This window comes from Fundulus heteroclitus, chromosome 18 (assembly GCF_011125445.2).
Source record: "Fundulus heteroclitus isolate FHET01 chromosome 18, MU-UCD_Fhet_4.1, whole genome shotgun sequence".
Classification (NCBI taxonomy): Eukaryota; Metazoa; Chordata; class Actinopteri; order Cyprinodontiformes; family Fundulidae; genus Fundulus; species Fundulus heteroclitus.
In genome coordinates this window covers 32,806,602-32,826,364 of record NC_046378.1, presented here as the reverse complement: position 1 = coordinate 32,826,364, position 19,763 = coordinate 32,806,602, and the positions used below count along the sequence as shown (strand labels likewise).

The window sequence follows — 19,763 nt, the reverse complement described above, 5'->3', positions numbered from 1 at the left end:
AACAACAACTCAAACATAACCCCCCCCCCCCCCCCCACTAAAGATCACTTCACCACCCTTAAAGGTAAGTTTGATTAAACCTAAAAGAAGCCAACAACCCGAGTACATTTGGGTAGCAGTGGAGCAAACATGTAACATCTCCTTAAGCATAGATATTCCCATTTTTAGGGCCAACATTACTTGCTCATCTGAGCCTTAAGAGGTTCTCATGATGAAGGACCAGCGGGTTAGTGTTGCAGGTAGTTTACATCCCTACATGGTGCCATGCAGGTTTAAAAGACATGCACATGAAAAAGGCAAGTTCTGACGCCATGAATAATGCACATTGTTTACTGGGGTGGTGGAGGGGCGTATATATATCGTAATCCCCATGATGCCTAATATCTTCAGGATAACTGCCAAGCTCGTGCAAAAGAAAATGCAGAGAAAGCAAATATGGTATTCACAAACAAAACCTAATGCTATGGAGACTCCACACAATACTTTCCATCGTCGTGGCCGTTGGATGGATCTAGCCTTGATGCATGTAGCCATGTTTGATCATTTCTTTATCTTAAATTAAAAGCTTAGGAGGAAGCCGGTAAATTATGGGGCTGTTGTTAAGCTGAGAGTCCCAGGCCAGGGAGATGGTGGCACTTTGCCAAGAAAGCAGCCCCCTTTTTCATGCCAGCACACTTAAACCTCATTAGAATGGCTTTAAAACATTCTCTCACTACAAACCCCATTTCAGGCCAATTAAACTGATTTGAGAAATCAAACATTCAACATAAAAAAAAAGGAGAAAACATTAATGCGCTGACAGCCATTTCATCAGACTTTGTTTCTTCTGCCAGCACTTACAAAATTACTTTGCAACGGTAAAACTGCAAGGGTAAAACAGTTAAAGAGATGCATATCCGCTTAGTGAGGGCGGGGTGAATGCATACATGTTTGAGAAACGAAAAAGCAAGCTACTTTTCTCCTGCCAAGAAAAAAAAAACAACTGCTGCCAAGAAAGCCAGATAATGTAGACAGACTTCTCGCAGTCAACATCCGCCAGCACTCACATGCAGGCTTAAACTGCATAAAAATAAACCCCGTCATTAAAAGTATTTTTGATTTGTTGAGCAAAAGAAGAAAAAGAAACAGATGATGATGAATATCAATAACAGCTGTCGTCAATTAAAGCCACACTTTTTTAAACATTGCTCATTATTGCTGCAGTGAAATTCTTTTAAAAAAAGGTAAAAAAAACAAAACAATCCATCCTCCATGATACAACAATCACATAAAAAGTTGGATCATGAGGATGTCAGGTTAGTACATATATCTTTTAGAAAATACTTTAGGATGCAGCAAATTTTACAGCATGTCACTGAATGAAGTAAAATTAATATAGTGACAGTCCTAAAAAAAAAAAAAAAAGACATTCTGGTGTCAATGTGGCATTATTCAGTATTCATCCAATGACTAATGAAAGGGTAGACACATCTGTCAGAAACTGTGAGGGATGGAAAATGAACAAAAGAGCTCAAATCATCAACATACTGTGTATTTAAGTTAAAAAAAAATCAATCTGTCTTTTCATTCAGATGCTGCTTTAAGGGGTTTCAAAAGTGGAGGTACATAAAAGTGGGTCTTTTACACCTCTGGGAATACAAAGATGCATGCAGGTGATGGCGGTGATCTACATTCGAGATGCTGAAGTCAGGATCCAGCATCAATAATGTGGTGAACTGGGACTATTCCATATAGGATCCAGCAATTTACACACCCTTCAAACAATTACACGTGCACTGCCCGGTAACTGCGACCGTTCCCACTGAAACTGCTATGAACCGTTTTTATATGAAAGACGAACACAAAGCTGCAAATCTTCTGCAGCCGAAAGATTTTCGATTAATTTTATCAGAATATCTAAAATGTGTGGCCAGGCTTTGGTATTCAGCCTCATTTGGTCTGACACACCTCATTAAAACCCAGTACAAACAGCTACCAGTCTTTATCCCTGAGATTAATATAGCATGATTAGGCTATCCTAAACTATATTACTGTTTATAAACCAGTAATACAACTAAAGATTAGTCAGTCTTGTATACTCAAAATCAATCTGAAAAAAGGGATTTTTGACCTTAGCCTGGAGGAATTTTTGTTTCAAATAAAAAGGAGAAGGTGATATCTGTATATTTCTCATGATTAAAATGTATTAAAGATCAAAAGTAAAAAACTAAACAAAGAGAATTGGTAATAAATATAATCAAGAATTACATATTAATCCAACAAAGAGCTGTTTGCCAATCAGTTAATAAAGCTAAAGAAACAGAAAACCACCTAAAGAAAAACAGATCTAAAGCACAAGATTTCAACACTAATTAAAGTGCTAAGAATATTGCACTATAAAGACTTTCTCTCTGTCTCACAAGGTTTATGACTAGTTTAGTAAGGAGCTTTAATTAATATTATGTTTAATCAAATCCAAGGTACTTCGAAAGAGACCAGAAACTATCATTTGTAAAGGTAGGAGAACGGCATGTGACTTTTTAAACACAGAATGCAAATTTGGAACAAGAAATTATTAATCCAAAGTTTGTTAGATCATATTAAATGTTTCTCTGGCAAATTCTAGAGCTGTCTCATCGCCGCCCACAATTCCTTTTGATGCTTTCCAGCTGTGACCAACTCCTCAAAAAAAAAGCCCACATTTGTTTACAGCTTTGTGGGACAATAGTGTCTATCAACAGCACACTCCATCTTCATTTAGTATGCATGCTGACATTTTTGAGCCTGCTTCATTTTTGCCTCTTCTTCAGTGTGAATATACAACAGCCTCCAAATCACGCTCGAATTAGTATGCAGAATATGATGTTGATACAGCACTGGTTATGAGAAAAGTGGCCTAGACTCCACAACAGCAGCCCTGAATCTGTAATTGTAGTGTGCTCCAAAGCTAGGACTCGGTGACATTCAACAAAAAAGGTGACCTCTGGTGAGTCAAAAGTGTCGTGTTGGAAATATTTACCAGCATCGAATTGGAGCGTCCGTTGAAGGGTTGGGGCTCAGTGAAGAAATCAGTGTTGTGGTCGAGCCGTCCGTGCCCTCCATACTGAACCCCGTCTGAATCCAGCTTGATTTTGTATCTGACAAAGATCAGGGTTAAAGTGCAATAACGGTGGGAAACTAGCTTAAGAGCTTCAAGACAAAGGAAGATAAAAAAGAGAAGGGTTTATCACCGGTGCAGACTCGATTTAGCAGTGCTCAGGTGGTGTATACTTCCATGAAATCCTTCCATCCATTAGCATTTATCCCCTTAAAGCACTAAAATGTGACGGCGAGGAACCGAAACACTAAGAAAATGCTGACTTAAATGAACCAATTAATTTAATTCAGTTGGAGTTTAACCATTCAGTCATATTATTTGATCTAACAGGCTGGATAAATAGTAAATGATGAATTCGAATGAGCGGCAACAGATGTTTACTTTCTTTTTTACAACACTAGAAAGCACTTTTTATAAATATAGGGCATAATTACTTCTATCTCCACAAAATTATGAGTCAAATAATTACATACACTCATCATTAGGATTAACAGAAATAAATTAGGATTTTTCTAGACTTGTTTGGACTGCTCTTTTTTCAGGGTGAAATGATTAGACAGGTTTGATTTTATAAAAGAAGTTGTGCATGCCGGTTTGGATGATTTTTTTTTCTCTAATCCACAGAAACTTAAAACGATATATGCAGACACAAATACCCACACAGACCTCACTAATCTTTAGCAAGTTGAGGATAAACAATGCATACATCCCTGCCATCTATAAGGCCCTGGCACAACTCTATCAATCAGCTTTATTTCTAAAGCACATTTTCAAAACCGCATGGGTGACCAACGCGCTATACATTAAAACAAAGAAAGGTAGAAAAAACATTTCTAGCTCAATGTATGACCACTTTTCAGAGAAGAAACGATAGAGGTAATTTAAAGGTATACTATGCAACCGGGGTTGATTTTCCAGCGAGGCTCCCCCCAGAGGGCGAAAGTAAAAGTGCACTGTCATAATGCTCAGCTGTTCTGTTTTCTCCGTCAAGCCAGGCGTGGTTGTTTTGAGCTTAGCAGACAGGCGAACGCAACGAAAAGTGGAAAAAATGGCAGTACAAACAATGACTAACACAGTGAAAGTATGAACATCAGGGTTTCCCGCAGCGCTATCTTGGCAAGGCGGCCGCCTCGTCAAACTCACGCTACCACTTCGCCAACATTCCAAAAAAAATAAAATAATAATAATAAAAAAGCACTTGCATGTTTATTTGACGTTAACACGCGGTTCTTTGTTGTTGCTTTCGCGCGTGGATATAGTGAATGGCAGGGCAAAAACACATGGAGTTCTCGACGTAAAGCAAGACCGACTCTCGCGGTCTTGCACGAGACTTCTGAGCCTGTGGGTGCGGGCCGAGGGCTCTTGCAATTGCAAGTGCGGTATTTCCCCCACAGACCACCAGGGCGGCCGAGAAAACATTTGTTCGACCTGAAATGACTCATTTAATCATCCAAAACGGTATGGAACACATTAATTAACTGAAAATTGTTGCATAGTATGCCTTTAAGTTGGTTGATTTCTGGGCACCGACCCTGCTTTGAGGCATAAATGCTCATGAATATTCAACAGGGGTGACATCACAATTGTTAGAAGTTTCCAACTTTCAACTGGCCAGCTGTTGATTTGAGGTAAAGTTGAAGTAATACTAATTATTCATCGTGTCATTCACTTTGCGGCCACCACCGTACTTGACAGTTTCAAGTTCTCACCTTGAGTTATGGAGACATTCTTCTTGCCATTGTGGCCAATAGCGCAGTCTCATCTCAACTCATTATAAAAGTCCAATAGGCACAAGACTTCTCTACGTAGAGAGAGACATTTTGACAAAACAGCAGGCACTTCTTCACTGATCAGCACCATTTAAACCTGTCATTGATGTTAAACATGGTGACAATGAAGGTGACAACTTGGGTCAGATGGTTGCAGCTTGGACATAGTTGACAGTTGAGTTTTCCAAGAGGACACAAATTCAAAGTTGTTTTGCAATGGATAAGGCGGGCCTTGATTATTAAGCGTATGGGAATGACATAAGAATGTGATCAAAAATCGACCAACATTTTTCCAGAAATTTGATGATGGCAACAAAAACCACGTTGTCAAGGTACTAGCTAAATTATATTTATTCAGACGTTAGTGAGGTTGTGTGTATACCGTTAGGTTTGTGTGAAAAATTAAAAAGAAAAATGAATTCATTGAAGCTATTTGTTGTAGAACTGCTCCACTGCTGAAAAACAACAGTTCAAATGAGCCTGTAAAAGAACAAAATAAAAACTATATTGAATATATTCCCACAGTGCGTGTAAACTTCTAACTAGCAATGTTCTTAATGCTGAGACATTCTTCTTCCATAAGCATTCTGAAGAAAGTGGTCATTTAAATATCCTTTTTGTGCATAAATAGGATTCAAGGCACCAGATTTTTTTCTGTTTCAGGAAAAAGATGCTTCATATCTTTGCAAGTTAGTCACTAATAATTATTTTTTTTAAATATGAAACTGAAGTCTGATCTTCTGATTTGTGAAAGAACAACAAGCCCAGTAGGTTGATAAGGCATGCTATATTGGCTCAGTTTTCACAACAGATGAACAATTAATATCCTTTTTTTTTTCCTTTTGCTTATGCGTCTTGAGTTTGTATTTTTTTTTCATTACTCGAGTGAAAAGATTGCACTGTTTGAAGTAATATTTATACAGAAAGATGAAGATCTGCTAACTTCAAAGGACAACCGTACTTGAAGGCATCCTTATGCTTTAGTTTGATATTATCCAAACAAGTACTGTATCAGTTTTATGGATCTAAACACCACATCCATTCCTATAATCCCTCACACGAACACTTAACGTTTTGTCAAATGAAACCTGTTCTGCTAATGTTTTTGGGGAGTGATTTTTTTTAAATATATTTGGCATTTAATTATCAGCTCTTTTGTGTCAGGAAGAGCTTTAGGAGCTGTGGAAGTTTCCAGAAATGAGACAGTTGAAAATCAAGAGAAAATGAGATGCCTTTGATCAGGTGTTGAGAAGCTTTATGTACTGTATATGAGGAAGGGGGAGGAAGGCAATCCCACATACTGTCACTTTTTTCCCCCCGTACTGTCTCTCCTCTGTGCATCTGAATGAGGATGCAGAGATACTGAACAGCAGACTGATGGCAGCTCCCATTATGAGGCTCCCATGAATTGTGTGTATTCTGAAAAGGGGACCACAATAGAAAGACACGGCATAAAATATGTAAATCCAGCCATATGCTGTGTTGGAGGCTCTGGGATGTAGCCACCTTTCTTAAGAGAGCCCAATTCTGTCCTTCAGCAGGCTCGTACAACCTAGCTGGAAGAGCTACTTTTCAGGGACATTTTTTAGAAAACCCATTCGTAACGTGAGCGTGCCTGACGTTAAGTGGAGTACACATTTTTATGTCTTAGAGGAAAAATTACGGGTGTCAGAGTCAGTTAAAGGGCTGGCATTAATGTCAGAGAAAATATGCAGGAAACTAAAAGCCTAAAATGCCAACAAGTGCACCTTTGACCAAAATTTTAATTGTTTATTTTACCTTTAAACTTCTGAACGGGACACTTTAGCCTTGTTCCACCTGTTTAGAAACTATTGACAGTCATAGTCTCCCCTTACAATATAACGTAAAAAACAATTAACATGCAAAAAGTAAATTAGGATTCAAGGATTTAAACTATAAAAAAAGGTCACCAGACATGCATAGTACTCTAATTTTTAAATTCTTTTTTTCAGATGTCCTTGCATGTCATAGCAGGCATACCACATGGAGAAGTGTTTTACCTACATGTGCCAGGACAGCTTTGCTCAACAACAAGGATATCTGCCGATGCTATCCTAACTCCTTGGCTGACTTTATAAAATTATCTGCTTGTATCTGGAATCAATGTGGACAGGTTGCCTTAATTAAATATGAACCCGTTTGTAATACCCTATGGATGCAGGACTGTGAACCTGTGTGCTAGTTTTGTCACCCGGAATTGCGAAAATCTTACACTGATGAGAAAAGTAGTCACCTAGCAGCACTCCACGCCCAAGAGCGGCAAGGGGCAGGTAGCCTAAGCTCCCAGAGGCCACAGCAGCCCCAGGCCAGCAGATACCGAGCCACCCCCACAGAGTAGCCATACGTCCGACATGGGGGCACGTCGGCAGCGAGGCGAAGGAGCAGCAGCCATCAGGCCAGAGAGGCATAGGGAGAGATGCGGGGTACCAAACCCCCCTACCCTAACCCGCTGCCTGCGAGTCCCCCAGCACGGGTCTAGCCCAGAACTCTGGCAGTCAGGCGCCAGCACAAGCCCAAGGCAACAAACTCGCCCAGCACAGAGGAGGAGGAGGAGGAGGGTACGGGTTACTCTTTCTTCAAAAGCACTTGCTTTATTTAACCAAGTTATGGTTGTTACATCATGGATGTTACAAGTCTGTTTTGATGAAGTCGAATAAATTAAAATACATTTCTCTCCCCCTGACCTGCATCAGTGAGAATTTCACCCTAAGGGATGAAAGAAGCGTTTGCTGAGCATGAACAGACCGTGTTGGCGGGTCAACTTTGTACCATTCTTGAATGCGGTTGTTGGTCGTGCAACATAATTTTGAGGCCTGCCAATAGCCCAGGGATGCATTTTAAACACCCCTGCTCTAATTGCTTGAGTGAATCATCACCTTCTCTCTTCGCAAAAAACACTATTCTGGCATTCTGAGTGTGTTCTCCTTGTTCAAAATTGTTTTTATGCATGTGCATAATTTCTGCTACTAGCAAACTCTAGCCAAACACATCATCTGCTCGGCTTGCAGCTGTAAAATTGACCAAAACAATAATGATTTTGACCTGGGTGAAACTTTGAAACTCCCAAAGTTTTGTTAAGTGGCTTTAGCCTGTGAGGAGTGAATGCTGCTCGTCAAGATGTGATGCAATCTGCTGGATTTCCTTGGATAGGAAACTTTTTGACCTGTCTGTATGATTTAATTGAATTTGACTTTGGAAAGTGCCTTGGGATGACATGTGTTGTGAATTGGCGCTATATAAATAAAATGTAATTGAACTATATAGAATTTGGGAGGTTAGAATGAAAGACTATGACTCTATGGACAAGTTATATAACTGATTGAGCTGTGTGCCTACATAACCAATTCTTAGGAGCCATACTTCTTGGATTATTATATTTTAGGGGATCAGTTACTTATTTCTAATCATTCTTTAACTTTTCTGAAACTTTGGATGATATTCTGACTTTCAACACAAGCGTAAAGCTACCATAGAAATTTGAGGCCGCTTATTTTTTGGAAGGTGAGGAACGTAAGAAAATAGGCAAGTGATTAAATAACTCTCCCCATATTATCTTTCTGTCCTATTCAGATACAGACTCCACGAAAAAACTGAGAAGGTCTGAGGAATTATAATAACAAAAGCTGCAACTACACATTTTTTAGACTTTAAGAGATGCATTAGATTTGCATGGTTGGTTTAAGCACTTAACAGACACTGGATGAGACTGAGATCTGGGAATTGCGACAGCCAATTAACACCGTGAGTTAGAATTAAGCGAACTGTGAGTTTTGTTCCAATGCAATATCCAAACTGGTTTTGCCGTGAAGGGTCAACCTAGATCGAACTTTGCCATGAAAAGGTATGTGGTCTGCATGATTGGGAAGGTGAAACATCCACAGATGTACCGACCATGCTCTCACTTGGCACTCCTTGTGCCAGCATGTGATTTTCCCCCTAGACATATCGCCAGCAGATCAACAACGGACACAAAACCATGTTTCCATGTGAAATGAACAGAAACATGGACTTAGCAGGACCTCACTGATGCTTCCTGTGTCCTGATATTTACTTCTTTCCCTGCCTGCGTTATTGTTAAAAAAAAGAAAGAAAAAAAAAAACATAAAAAAGCTGTCCCACGGCAGCACTTCTGGGACCACACTGGTGAGCGTTTGCTCTTAAAAGCATTGGGTACACATGACCCCATCATTGGAATACTGGCTCTCTAGTTCGTTTCAGGAAGTAACCACTGCATTAAGGGATGTTCCCTCGGTTCTGCCCGCTTTGGAGCTGTTCTGATCCACTCGTCCAGCCATCTCAATTTGGCCCCCCGTTAAAGTCACTGAGATTGTTACACAAGGCCACTCTCTCCTGCTTTCGACTCACCAAATTCAGTGTTCACTCTCTACAAAGAATATTCCACCCCTTGACAGGGGCCACTGTAATGAAATAATCAATGTTATTCTAGCTGTCAGTGGTTTTAATATTGAGGCTGAGTCGTGTCTCTGTCTGGGTGTGTGTGTGTGAATGTGTGTGTGTTACACAGAAAGGTCCTGGAAATGAGGCATAGTTACAGTAATTTAGAGTTCCCTATCAAACCCCTCTACAAGGAAGTGAGAACCAGCACAAATTGGTAGTTGGAAGAGTTTGAGCGATTACGTCTTTGTTGGTAGCTACAGACGACTGCGGAGACAGCTCGCAGTTCAGCTGTGAAGCTCTGTAATCAATACAGCCTTCGTGAATAAAGAGGTAGATTAAAGAACACAATCAGTTTCAACCCAATGACTAGAAAGAAAACAAGGCAGACCAAAAGCTTGAAGATTAGAGTCATTGATGACCTGAAAACAATCATGCCATGACCACAATTTCAGCCCCAGCCACCACTTAGTTTCTCTATAAGCTCATTGTTGCTTTTTTTTTTTCTACCTGTATGGAAGTAACAGCCTGCCGGCGTGGGTAAACAAGAGTTAAGTGAGCTCTGTGCACACATCTAAAGAATGCGGCATGGCCTTGCAAGTCTTGTAAATGCCAAGTCTAGTCTTTTCAATGTCACCATGCATTCTGATTTAACTTACATCGGAGAGAAACAAATGTTTCTGTGACGGAAAAAAGAGACAGCTAGTACAATGGTAAAGTACAGACTTTTTCTGAAGTGACTTTTGATAATTTTACGATCAGGGAACAGCTAACAAAATGCAGATACAATTGTCTACACCATTTAAAGAACATAAGCGGGTTTGACGCATGATTAAATGAGATTTTAACCAGCAATGGAATAATCCAACCTTTGAGTAAATTTATTCAGTAGAAAACCAGACATGAATTTTTTTATTTATTTTTTTTACAATAATTCATGTCAGTCAGACCTACTTGGATCCCAGCTGATAACGCTCTATACAACCAACTTTTACCAAAACCTTTGGTTAATCCTATAAAACTTCACAACACTGGGACAGAAACTGAGAGCTCTAACCATTCCCTCCTAGAATGTTCAGCATTGCATATCTTTCACCATGGACATTATGTTCCAGCTTTTGTCTGATGAAACAGGAATGGGGAAAAAAAACTAAAACTTGATCCTCACAGTGCTAACAGTTTATTAGCTGGTAATGTTTCAGTCCAATTATGGTCCTCACCACAATTAGAAGTTCAATGTAAGATGTGATTTTTACTTCCGACTGTGTCGCTAGGTGAGGAGCTGGGCTTGGCTTGCTAGGTAAGGGGTAGGGCTGGATGATAATTCAATTACGATATATATACTGATCGATAGACGTGTGGTTCAATAGAAAAAAAAAAGTAAATAAAAAGTTAAATAGAAGAGCAGTTTTCCTTCCTTTTGCATTAAGCCTATGTAGGTTAAGACTACAGTCATTACACCTTCCCAACCAATCAGAATCGCAGAACCAAGTAAACTCCTTCACCAAACGTCAAAGAGTTCAGAGAGCATGTAATGTGTTTTTTTCCCCCTTTTTTTAAGACTTACAGTTTTGGTAAAAAATTTGTTGAATAACAGGTTGTGTTTGAATTCAGTGTTATTTATTTAAAAATAGGTCATTAAGCATAAAAATGGCCATGGCTGCACTTAAAATATGAATACATTTTATTGGTAATTATCGATATCGATGAATCTGATTTATATTTCATCGATATGCTTCTTTCTATATCATCCAGCCCTAGAAAAGAGCAGTGCCTGCCGACTGTGACGTATGAAATAATGGAGAAGTTTTTGAAACAGCTCGTTTTTCAGACACCAATAAAAAATTTACTTATTGCCAAAAAAAAAAAGCTGAATGGTTTTTGTTGTGTCCTATTACATAAAAGGTCACCTTTAAAAGTTGTCAGACACCTTGAATGGAACACATTTTAAAAATAAAATCCTTAAAAAGGTTGGATTTTACTTTATTTTTTCCACACCGCTAAATCAAAATCTTAATTATTTTAAAGATTAAAATTATATAAAAGGGCTGTAAATGTAAAACTAACATTTAACATTAATAACATTAAATATATGTTAGGGGAGTTATCAAAGTTTCTAAGCTCTAAACTATTTTAACAGAGCTTCACTATTTTCCACATCTGGGAAACGGCACAGAAAGCACAACCACCACCACCGAGGCCAAACACAAGTTCAACTACATTAAAGCTGCAATAACTGAGGCCTTCTACTATACTAACTTGTCAATTAAATCCTTCAGATTCAGCTGGCAGGCTATTGCTTTGCCTTTTCTTCTTTTATCAGCTTTCCTCTAAAATCCACGGTTTTGTGCACAAATAAACTACATTTCTGTCTAGAGTTTTTCCCCCATATCTCTATTTACCAAGAACCTACATTCCATATAATTGTGTTTTGGAACTGCATGTACTCCACCAGCTTCTGTTCTAGATTGGTTAAACATTTTAATATATTAAAGAATGATAAAAAACAGACATCCTTGAGTACATATATCTAAAGGTCAAATGTCATATTTTAGAGTCAAACTTGAAAGTATATTGCATAGTTAAATCACAAATACAAATTTCCTGTGTCTTTCAAATCAGATAATTACTTCTAAAATAGTAAAAAAAAAGTATGGAATCATGGCCTCAAAAAAGGCCATGCTATCTGGAATTATGTTGATGCACAATGCTGTACAAAGAAACCCGAGTGACAAAAGTGAAATTCTAATTGAAATATGCTGTATAGATGTTTAACCAGCTGGTGACAAATGAAAAGTAAGACGCACTAAATCAGTCAAGTGCACAATTGGACACACTTGTTGCCTTAATCAGAATCAGACATACTTTAAAAATGACAGACCAATCTTGGATTTGAGGAAAAGGCAAAAAGGCATACACAGATGCCTTTTTGGCACACCAAAAAGGCATCTGTGTATGTTTGAAGGCAGGTAGTTAAATAAGTAAGACAATGTTCTCTTTTATCAGTGTCCATTGTCAGTAAAGTACTTCCATACATGGTGTTATTAGCTCTATGAACTATTTTCTCCAAATCTTCTCCAAAAAGCCTCTTGCAGCTCTTGAACCAGCAAGTTTTATTTAATTTTTTTTTAAGTTGTCTATTGGATAATTACAGTTATGAGTGCAGTCATACTTCAATACCTTAGACCACTCTGCTGCGGGATAAGTAAAAAAAATAAATAAACACAAATGTTTTTCTTACATTATCTAAAGACGCATGATTTTTGAGTACATTTCTTATATATCACAGTTCCTATTTTGATCAAAATTCTGGTGAGTAAGTGATACCATATCTACAGTTGAATTATTCTGCACGGCAGCCCAGGAAAAGCTCAGACAGAAAGGGAGAATGATAACCTGACAAAATCGCAACTGCCTATTGGCACAGTGTAAATCAAAGACCAATCTGCCCCTACAGGTACACCTTTCATGACGGAATCCAGCTGGGATTTCAAATACTCTAACCAGACAGATAAAGACCACTGTCTGAAGATTGTGTCCACCATGAGATGGAGGGAAAATAAATAACACTGATGGGAGAGAGCCCAAGAAAAAAACCCGACAGCCCCTGCATTTTAATGACTCACATATTTTGTTGAGGGGGTTTGCTTAACTTTTTTTCCCCCACAGAGAAAGATAAAAACATACATACACACACACAAACACTGGAAAGCTTTTCAGAAAGTACGAAGAGGCCAAACAGTCATACAATGTGAGACTCAGGATCGATCCTGAGGTATCAAGACAAACCTCTTATTCGTTTTAAAATAGAAATGCAGTTTCAACTTTGAATTTCAGCATACTTAAAAGCTATAGTTAGTAATCCTGTTCAGAACCACTTTTTGTCATTGTACTGGGTAAAATGGTCCTTCCATCCTGAAAGTAGTCAATACAATATTAAAAGAGGTTAAAAATGTGATCTCGGTGGGAGCTGCAGGCCTATAAAAATGCTAACCAATCTGTGCTGTTCAGTCCGAAGGCAGGGATTTGTCAGAGATTTGTTCCTGTTCTCACGCCCCTCTGGGCCTCAAGTTCCGGGGGAATCACCTTATCTATTTGCTGTCCCACAGGCCAAACATTCTGAGTCCCTCATGCTCCTTGTTAGTTTCTGCCTTGCTGGGCATGTGCATTTCTAGTGTTTATGTATCCGGTTAGCTTAGCAGTTAGCTTCGATGTTAGCTGTTCATTGTAGCTCCAATGTTCTCACCGTATACTTTTCACATGGCTGAGAGTCGCAAAAAGCCAACCACGTTCATATTTATGACAAGAAGAGCAAGGCCTCAGTAGAAATAAATACGACCAGGGTGGATTTGGGAGATTTTTTTCTTCACATGACCCCCCTGAGGAGTAACCTGACCCTAGCCAGATTGCTATCGCTCCACCTAGCTTCACTCACATCCATCTGGGACATCTCCCATGGAGAGAGTGATTTCTCCAACCAGTTTTATTGTCCAGCCAATCAGGACGCAGGGCTGGAGTTTCATAGATGTGACGTAGTGGAGAAGCGACCGTGACGTGAGACTGTTTTGATAGCAATGGCGGCTCGCATCCAGGAAGCAAGCGTTAACATTGATGCTGCTATTTCTTCCGTGTTGTCCAATTTACCTAATATTGTTTAATTAAAAGAGCATCAGAGAACGGCTCTGAAGGCTTTTGTTGGTGGAAGCGATGTTTTCGCCCTTCTCCCGATCGGATTTGGCAAGTTTTGCTTTCCGGGGCGCGCCCGCGGTGGAGCGGTTAGCACGAACCATATTAGGAGGCCTTTAGTCCTTGACGCGGTCGGCCCGGGATTGACTCCGACCCGCGACGCTTTGCCGACTGTCTTCCCCCCTCTTCCTGTCAGCTCTGTCAATAAAACGTGTGCCACTACAGCCGCAAACACATTAAAAAGAAAAAGAAAAAGTTTTGTTATTTTCATGCATCGCTCTCATCAGCGTCACGGGTTGGCTTTGGTGTGAGTGGTTGAAATAGCACGTCGATAAAGATGACAGACAAGTGGCTTATCCAATCATATGCAAGGATTTTTGATGAGGCCCAGCCTTCTGAAACGCCATTCCTATGGATCTGTCCCAGATGGATGAGTGGAGCTAGGCGGAGCGAAATACATCTGGCTAGGGTCAGGTCACCTGAGGAGCGCAAGATCAGGAAAAACGGTCTTGCGCATGCGTGGATATTCAAAAATGGACTTGGGGAAACTTCTGGAAAAATCGCAGACTGTACCTTTAGAGCTAAAAAAAAAAAAAAATTACAGTTTCGGATTCCGCAGCACTTACTGAAGCCCCTGGTAAAGGCTTTAATGGAAATGTGTAAACTTTTTGTTTACACATTTCCATTTGTTAAATCAAGTGAAAGCATTGATGTCATGATCCCTTGCTAAGGTTTTGCCTGACAATGGAGCCATTTACTTTACAGCTTGAAGTAAAACCCCTCAGACTCTCAACCTGACATGCATTTCGGTAATCCGTTTGCTCGATCCTCAAACTGAGACACAAAACCTCTGTAATCACAGATGTTCCTGTTTATTACCCCTTCCTTCATCATTATAATGTAGACAGGATTCCTTTTCAAAGAGAGGTAAGTCACAAGCTGAAATTCTGCTTTAGGTTGTCTATACAAGACGTCAACATCACCCCGAATGTTCTTCCCTTCGTCTGCTGACTGCATGAGACTGCGTAGTGCTTCATTTGAGTCCCTTGCGGTCTGAAGATTGGCCTTGTTTGCAAAGAATAAAAACCTGAATCTCAGTCTCCTTTTTATGATTTACTCTTATATGTATGTATCTTTGGGCTAAAGGTAGGTGTGTTACAATACTATGAATTCATGAAACAGAAAAATACACCATACTGGGTTAATGAGTAAGATAACATTTTGCAATATTTTGCTATCTCTTTTCACCAATAGAAAAAAAAGACAGGTTTAAAAAGACATAAGCTGTATCAATTTGTAATTAGTGAATAATCCAATCCAGGTTTTACTAGTACATATATTGACATTTTTTTAAATCCTAAGGATTAAAATGCTAGTTTTTTGAGTTTCCATCACAAGAATGAATATTTCATAAATCCAAACTGTGTTTTAAAAAATCTCAGTCTACGTTGTTAGATATTAGAAGAATTATTAAATGAGGTCCAGAATAAATAAAACCCTGAAAAAGCCCTTTGGTGTAGTGAGGACTAGATTGGTTCGAAGCAGATGACAACTTTGGCTTCGTTAGTGGCTAATGGTTAGCAAGGCATGGTGCTCTCATAGTTTGCATCTTCATTGTCACCACTTCTCTTTTCTATAAGTTCCACATAGACCTGACTTGAATTTGATGGATGATCGGGAGAGGCAGCTGAAGAATATGGTCATGGCAAGGATGACTTCCAACCTTGACTGGAACTTCATCATCAAAGATAAATTGTCCAATTAACAGTGGAAACATGCAAAAAAAAAAACACACCAAAAGCCTATTGGCAATTATTAAAGCTTTTTTTCTACGTAGATGCCCCTTTTATATATTTTATGCCTCATTTCCTACCAGAAACAAACTTCTCCGTCGAATGAAAATAATTTAAAATCTAAAACTGACAGAGCTATGAATACTTTTGGGCTTAACTTTAGGTAAAACAGGGCCCATAACAGTGACTTAGACTTACTTCATTAGAGAAAGTCACACTGACAGCACAGACTTTACTTTAATGAGAAATATCATGACAATTTAATATCTAGAGATCTCATTACGACCCGAGTAAAAAGCCTTTAAATACATTATTTTTTTATTGCAGTGGCATTATCTCCCACTGAACCATTTGCCGCAGTTCCCTACTAGTAAACTTTAGATGTTTATTTAGCTCTCTTACCGTCCTATCTGCTGTCTTGTGGCAACATAAACTTGGGTTCTTAGTCAGCTTTTTTCTCTGAATATCTTATTAATATATATATATATATATATATATATATTTGCTTGTGGACTTCCCTTGCTGTGTTTTCCCCACATAGGAAATGGGCTGAGAGGGAAGGAAACATACAGCAAGGTTCTAGGTTTTAGAGTTCATCACCGGGTCTCCCCAATATGGGATGGCCACACTTTCCAGGCTTTTTTTTTCCCCTTCAAAATTCTCCTTGTTCTAAACCTTTTAAATATTGCTGCAACTGTAGATATTTTCGAGTTTAAGAGAGGAACCAATTACTTGTCTCCATTCCACGACTTATAAAAAATAATGCACATTTGGCAACCTTTAATGGCATAGCCCCTGTGTCACATCATATTGTATCATATAAGCTATGCAACACTACTTAAAGGTTTCTCAGCAACTCAAATCAGTATATAGAAATTATATTATATGCATTGTGAAATGCATATAATAAATGTAAAAGTTGTGTTTATCTAAACATTTCAGCAACTTTTTAAAACTAGATTCAAGGTTTATTGTATTCGAAGACTTTTTTCCACTTTTTTTTTTTTTTTTTTTTTTAACCAGGCTTGCCAAAAATGTGTGGGGCGCTGTTTAAGCAAAAACTCCTTGTACACATCAAACAACCCTGCGCTTGCCAACACCATGCTTATTTAGCTGAATAATTACTATGGAAGCGACACAGGTGAGAAATAACACCTGGGGACGAGTTAAAAAGCCGGCAGCTTAAAACATGTGACAGAAAGCAACAAAAGGAACGTCAGTGATGTTTTTTTTTTTTTTTTTTTTGCCTTTTACTCTGGAGGGACACTCAGATATAATACGATACTTGCTACATTGCCAAAGGAAACATCATTCCTTGGTGGATCAATTTTCAGCGGCGCACAGCATGGTCAGCTTCATCTGGCTATTATAGTAGTTCCAGATATGGCTGCAGAACAGAGCGCCATGGCGACATCCTGACCCTCACACAGGTAGAAGAAAGTTTAAGTATATGACAGCTGAGTGTAATGAAAAAGCACTTTTGGACTCTTTGAGCTTGTCTTGTTTACCTCCTCTGCCTCAGAGTGGCACTTTCATCTGTCTTCTCCCCTAATTGGATCCTCTGCACACATTCCCATCGGAGGATCTGCATCTCCTCATACGCGGCGCGCATTTACCTTGCTCACACACACAGCACATTTGCCTTTATGTGTTTACCGCCTCTCTGTATAATGACAGCCAGAGCTTTGCCCTCACATTTATTTGCATTTCCTCTCAACCCACACCCAGTGTCTGAGGCCTCTCCTTAAACATCAAAAGAAGCACCAGGAGGAAAAGATGTGGTTCTATCTAAATGAAAATAAATCCTCAAAAACGATGTTAGAGACACTGTGCAGCTTGGCTATTAGCGCTTTGCCCAAGATTCACCCCCTCGACATCGAGCTAAAAACATGAGGCAAAAAGTACAATTATCTCGCATCAGACAAACTCACAATTAAAGCATCATGCAGTGCCTTGAAAAAGTAATAATATGCACAAACATCAGAGGATTTTATGCAGATTCGATGCGATAGACTAACAGAAAATACTGTAGTATATAATTGTATATTGGAAGGACAATTATCCATCCATCCATTTTCTAACACGTCTATCCCTTGTGGGGTCGTGAGGGGTGCTAGTGCCCATCTCCAGCTGTCAAAGCGCGAGAGGCGGGGTACATCCTGGACAGGTCACCAGTCTATCGCAGGACAATATACATTGATTTCTTTAATTATTTTGTTAATAAAAATCTGAAAAGTGCGGCAAACATTTGTCTTCGAATTATTTTCTGCTTCTATTGTAGATCGCAAGGTGTTTCCACCCTCTTCCCATTAACTCTGACCAACTTGATGTTGAAGAAAAGCCCCTGAAAACTGCAAATGGGACTTACTGTATTATTCTTATAGTAATGGCCGTCTTCTTCCCACTTCATGATCAACGACAGTGTGCATGACTAACAGTTGCCCTATCCCAAGATTCTCCTACCTGAGCTGTGGATCTCCGCAGCTTTCCCAGAGTAACCATAGGCGTCTTGCTAGCTTCTCTGATTAAATGCTCTTCTTGTTCGACAGACATCATCATCACCCTAATCCACGTTACAATTATGTGTTCCATTGGGATTGTATCTATTAGATACAATCCCAATGGAAAACATTGAAGTTTGGTGTTTTATCGTAAATAAAATGTGAAAGCCCCAAAGCCTCATGAATATAATTTTGCTTTTAATCTGTTTAGGCTTTATGGCACAATAATAACTTAATTGCCTTTAATCCAACTTTCAGAGAAAAATGGATTCAACGTCTCCTTGAGATCATTTATTTTGACAGTATTTTTTATTTGTGTTTAAAATATATTCTCATGCTTTTGTTATGGCATCGTTAGAAAGCGAAAAAAAAAAGAAGATGCATTCACTTGCGACATCATCTTAATTAATCATAGAATAGATTGGGATTTTAACAACATCCAGAGGAAAACAAACTTGGACTGCCTTCTAATTCATTATCACTATATTTTAATCACAACCAACGCAGCAGCACAGCCTCATGTCCACCAGGGAGACTGATGGTGTGAGCCGCAGCCGGCCTCATAAGGGAGCCGTGTCCGCGATGAAAAATACAGATCTGTCAGCTTCCTGTCCCCCTCCACATTCCTGATCACCAGGCCTGCTGCAATCACAACTGGGGGACTCATTAAATTCCTGACAGCCAATGTAGCTAAACAGTGTCTTTCTGAATCACTGGGCTCTGATATTATTTCTCTCTAACAGCATAACAACAATGCAATAAACAACCACTCATATTCCCCCTCAACAATTACGACACAAAAAGTGCCAGCCTCGGAGAGGGAAAAAAAAAAAAAAAAAGTCATTAAAACTGTGGGTCTTTACAAGTCTCGTTTATTTTTAACAGGGCTCACGCAGCGTGCTTAAATCTCTGATCCACTTCTCAGCCTAGAGTCTTCTCAGGGGACATTTTTAGTACCCTAAAATGTCTTGTGTCCCAGTCAAAATGTAGGAGTTTAATTAGGAGACAAGTCAAGCCTTTAAAATCATCAAGAGTGAATCTGAAGATCAAAGGAAAGCATGATGCAAATCTGATAAAGGAGCAAAACAATTCTGGGAATTTGCTTCTGAGAATAAATATTTAAAAGAGAAGGGTTGATGGTAATGGGAAAATGTACACCCTCTTTAAATTCAACTTTTACATCTCAGAACAGAATACAAATGTTCTGGTCTTTACAAGTTCGTAGAATTAGTCATATTTAACATTAAGTGTACAAAAGCACAAGACAGATTCCACCAAATCATCATTTGTTAAATACGGAGGAAGCCAAAATGGAAAGGCTGAGTGAAAAACTAGTTACGCACCTGCACTTCATTAGTCAACACATTTTAGAAGCACTTTTAGTTGCAATAACTCCCAGGAGTAATTTTCTGTATGACATTAACAATTTCTGATATATTTCAGACATTTTACCAATTCTTCTTTACAGTGTTGCTTAACCCTTTAAGCCCAAAGGGTTTCAAGAGCTATTTCCGCCTGGAAT

At 39.1% G+C, this 19,763-nt stretch overlaps 1 protein-coding gene across 1 annotated transcript in view; it reads right to left on the bottom strand.

Annotated features, from left to right (window-relative positions):
• gbe1b (glucan (1,4-alpha-), branching enzyme 1b) overlaps positions 1-19,763 on the bottom strand; it is a 180,101-nt gene that overhangs the window by 16,897 nt on the left and 143,441 nt on the right. The window contains exon 15 of the mRNA XM_036149447.1: positions 2,999-3,116. Within this exon, the coding sequence (XP_036005340.1) occupies positions 2,999-3,116 (118 nt within the window). The remainder of the gene's footprint in view (positions 1-2,998; positions 3,117-19,763) is intronic.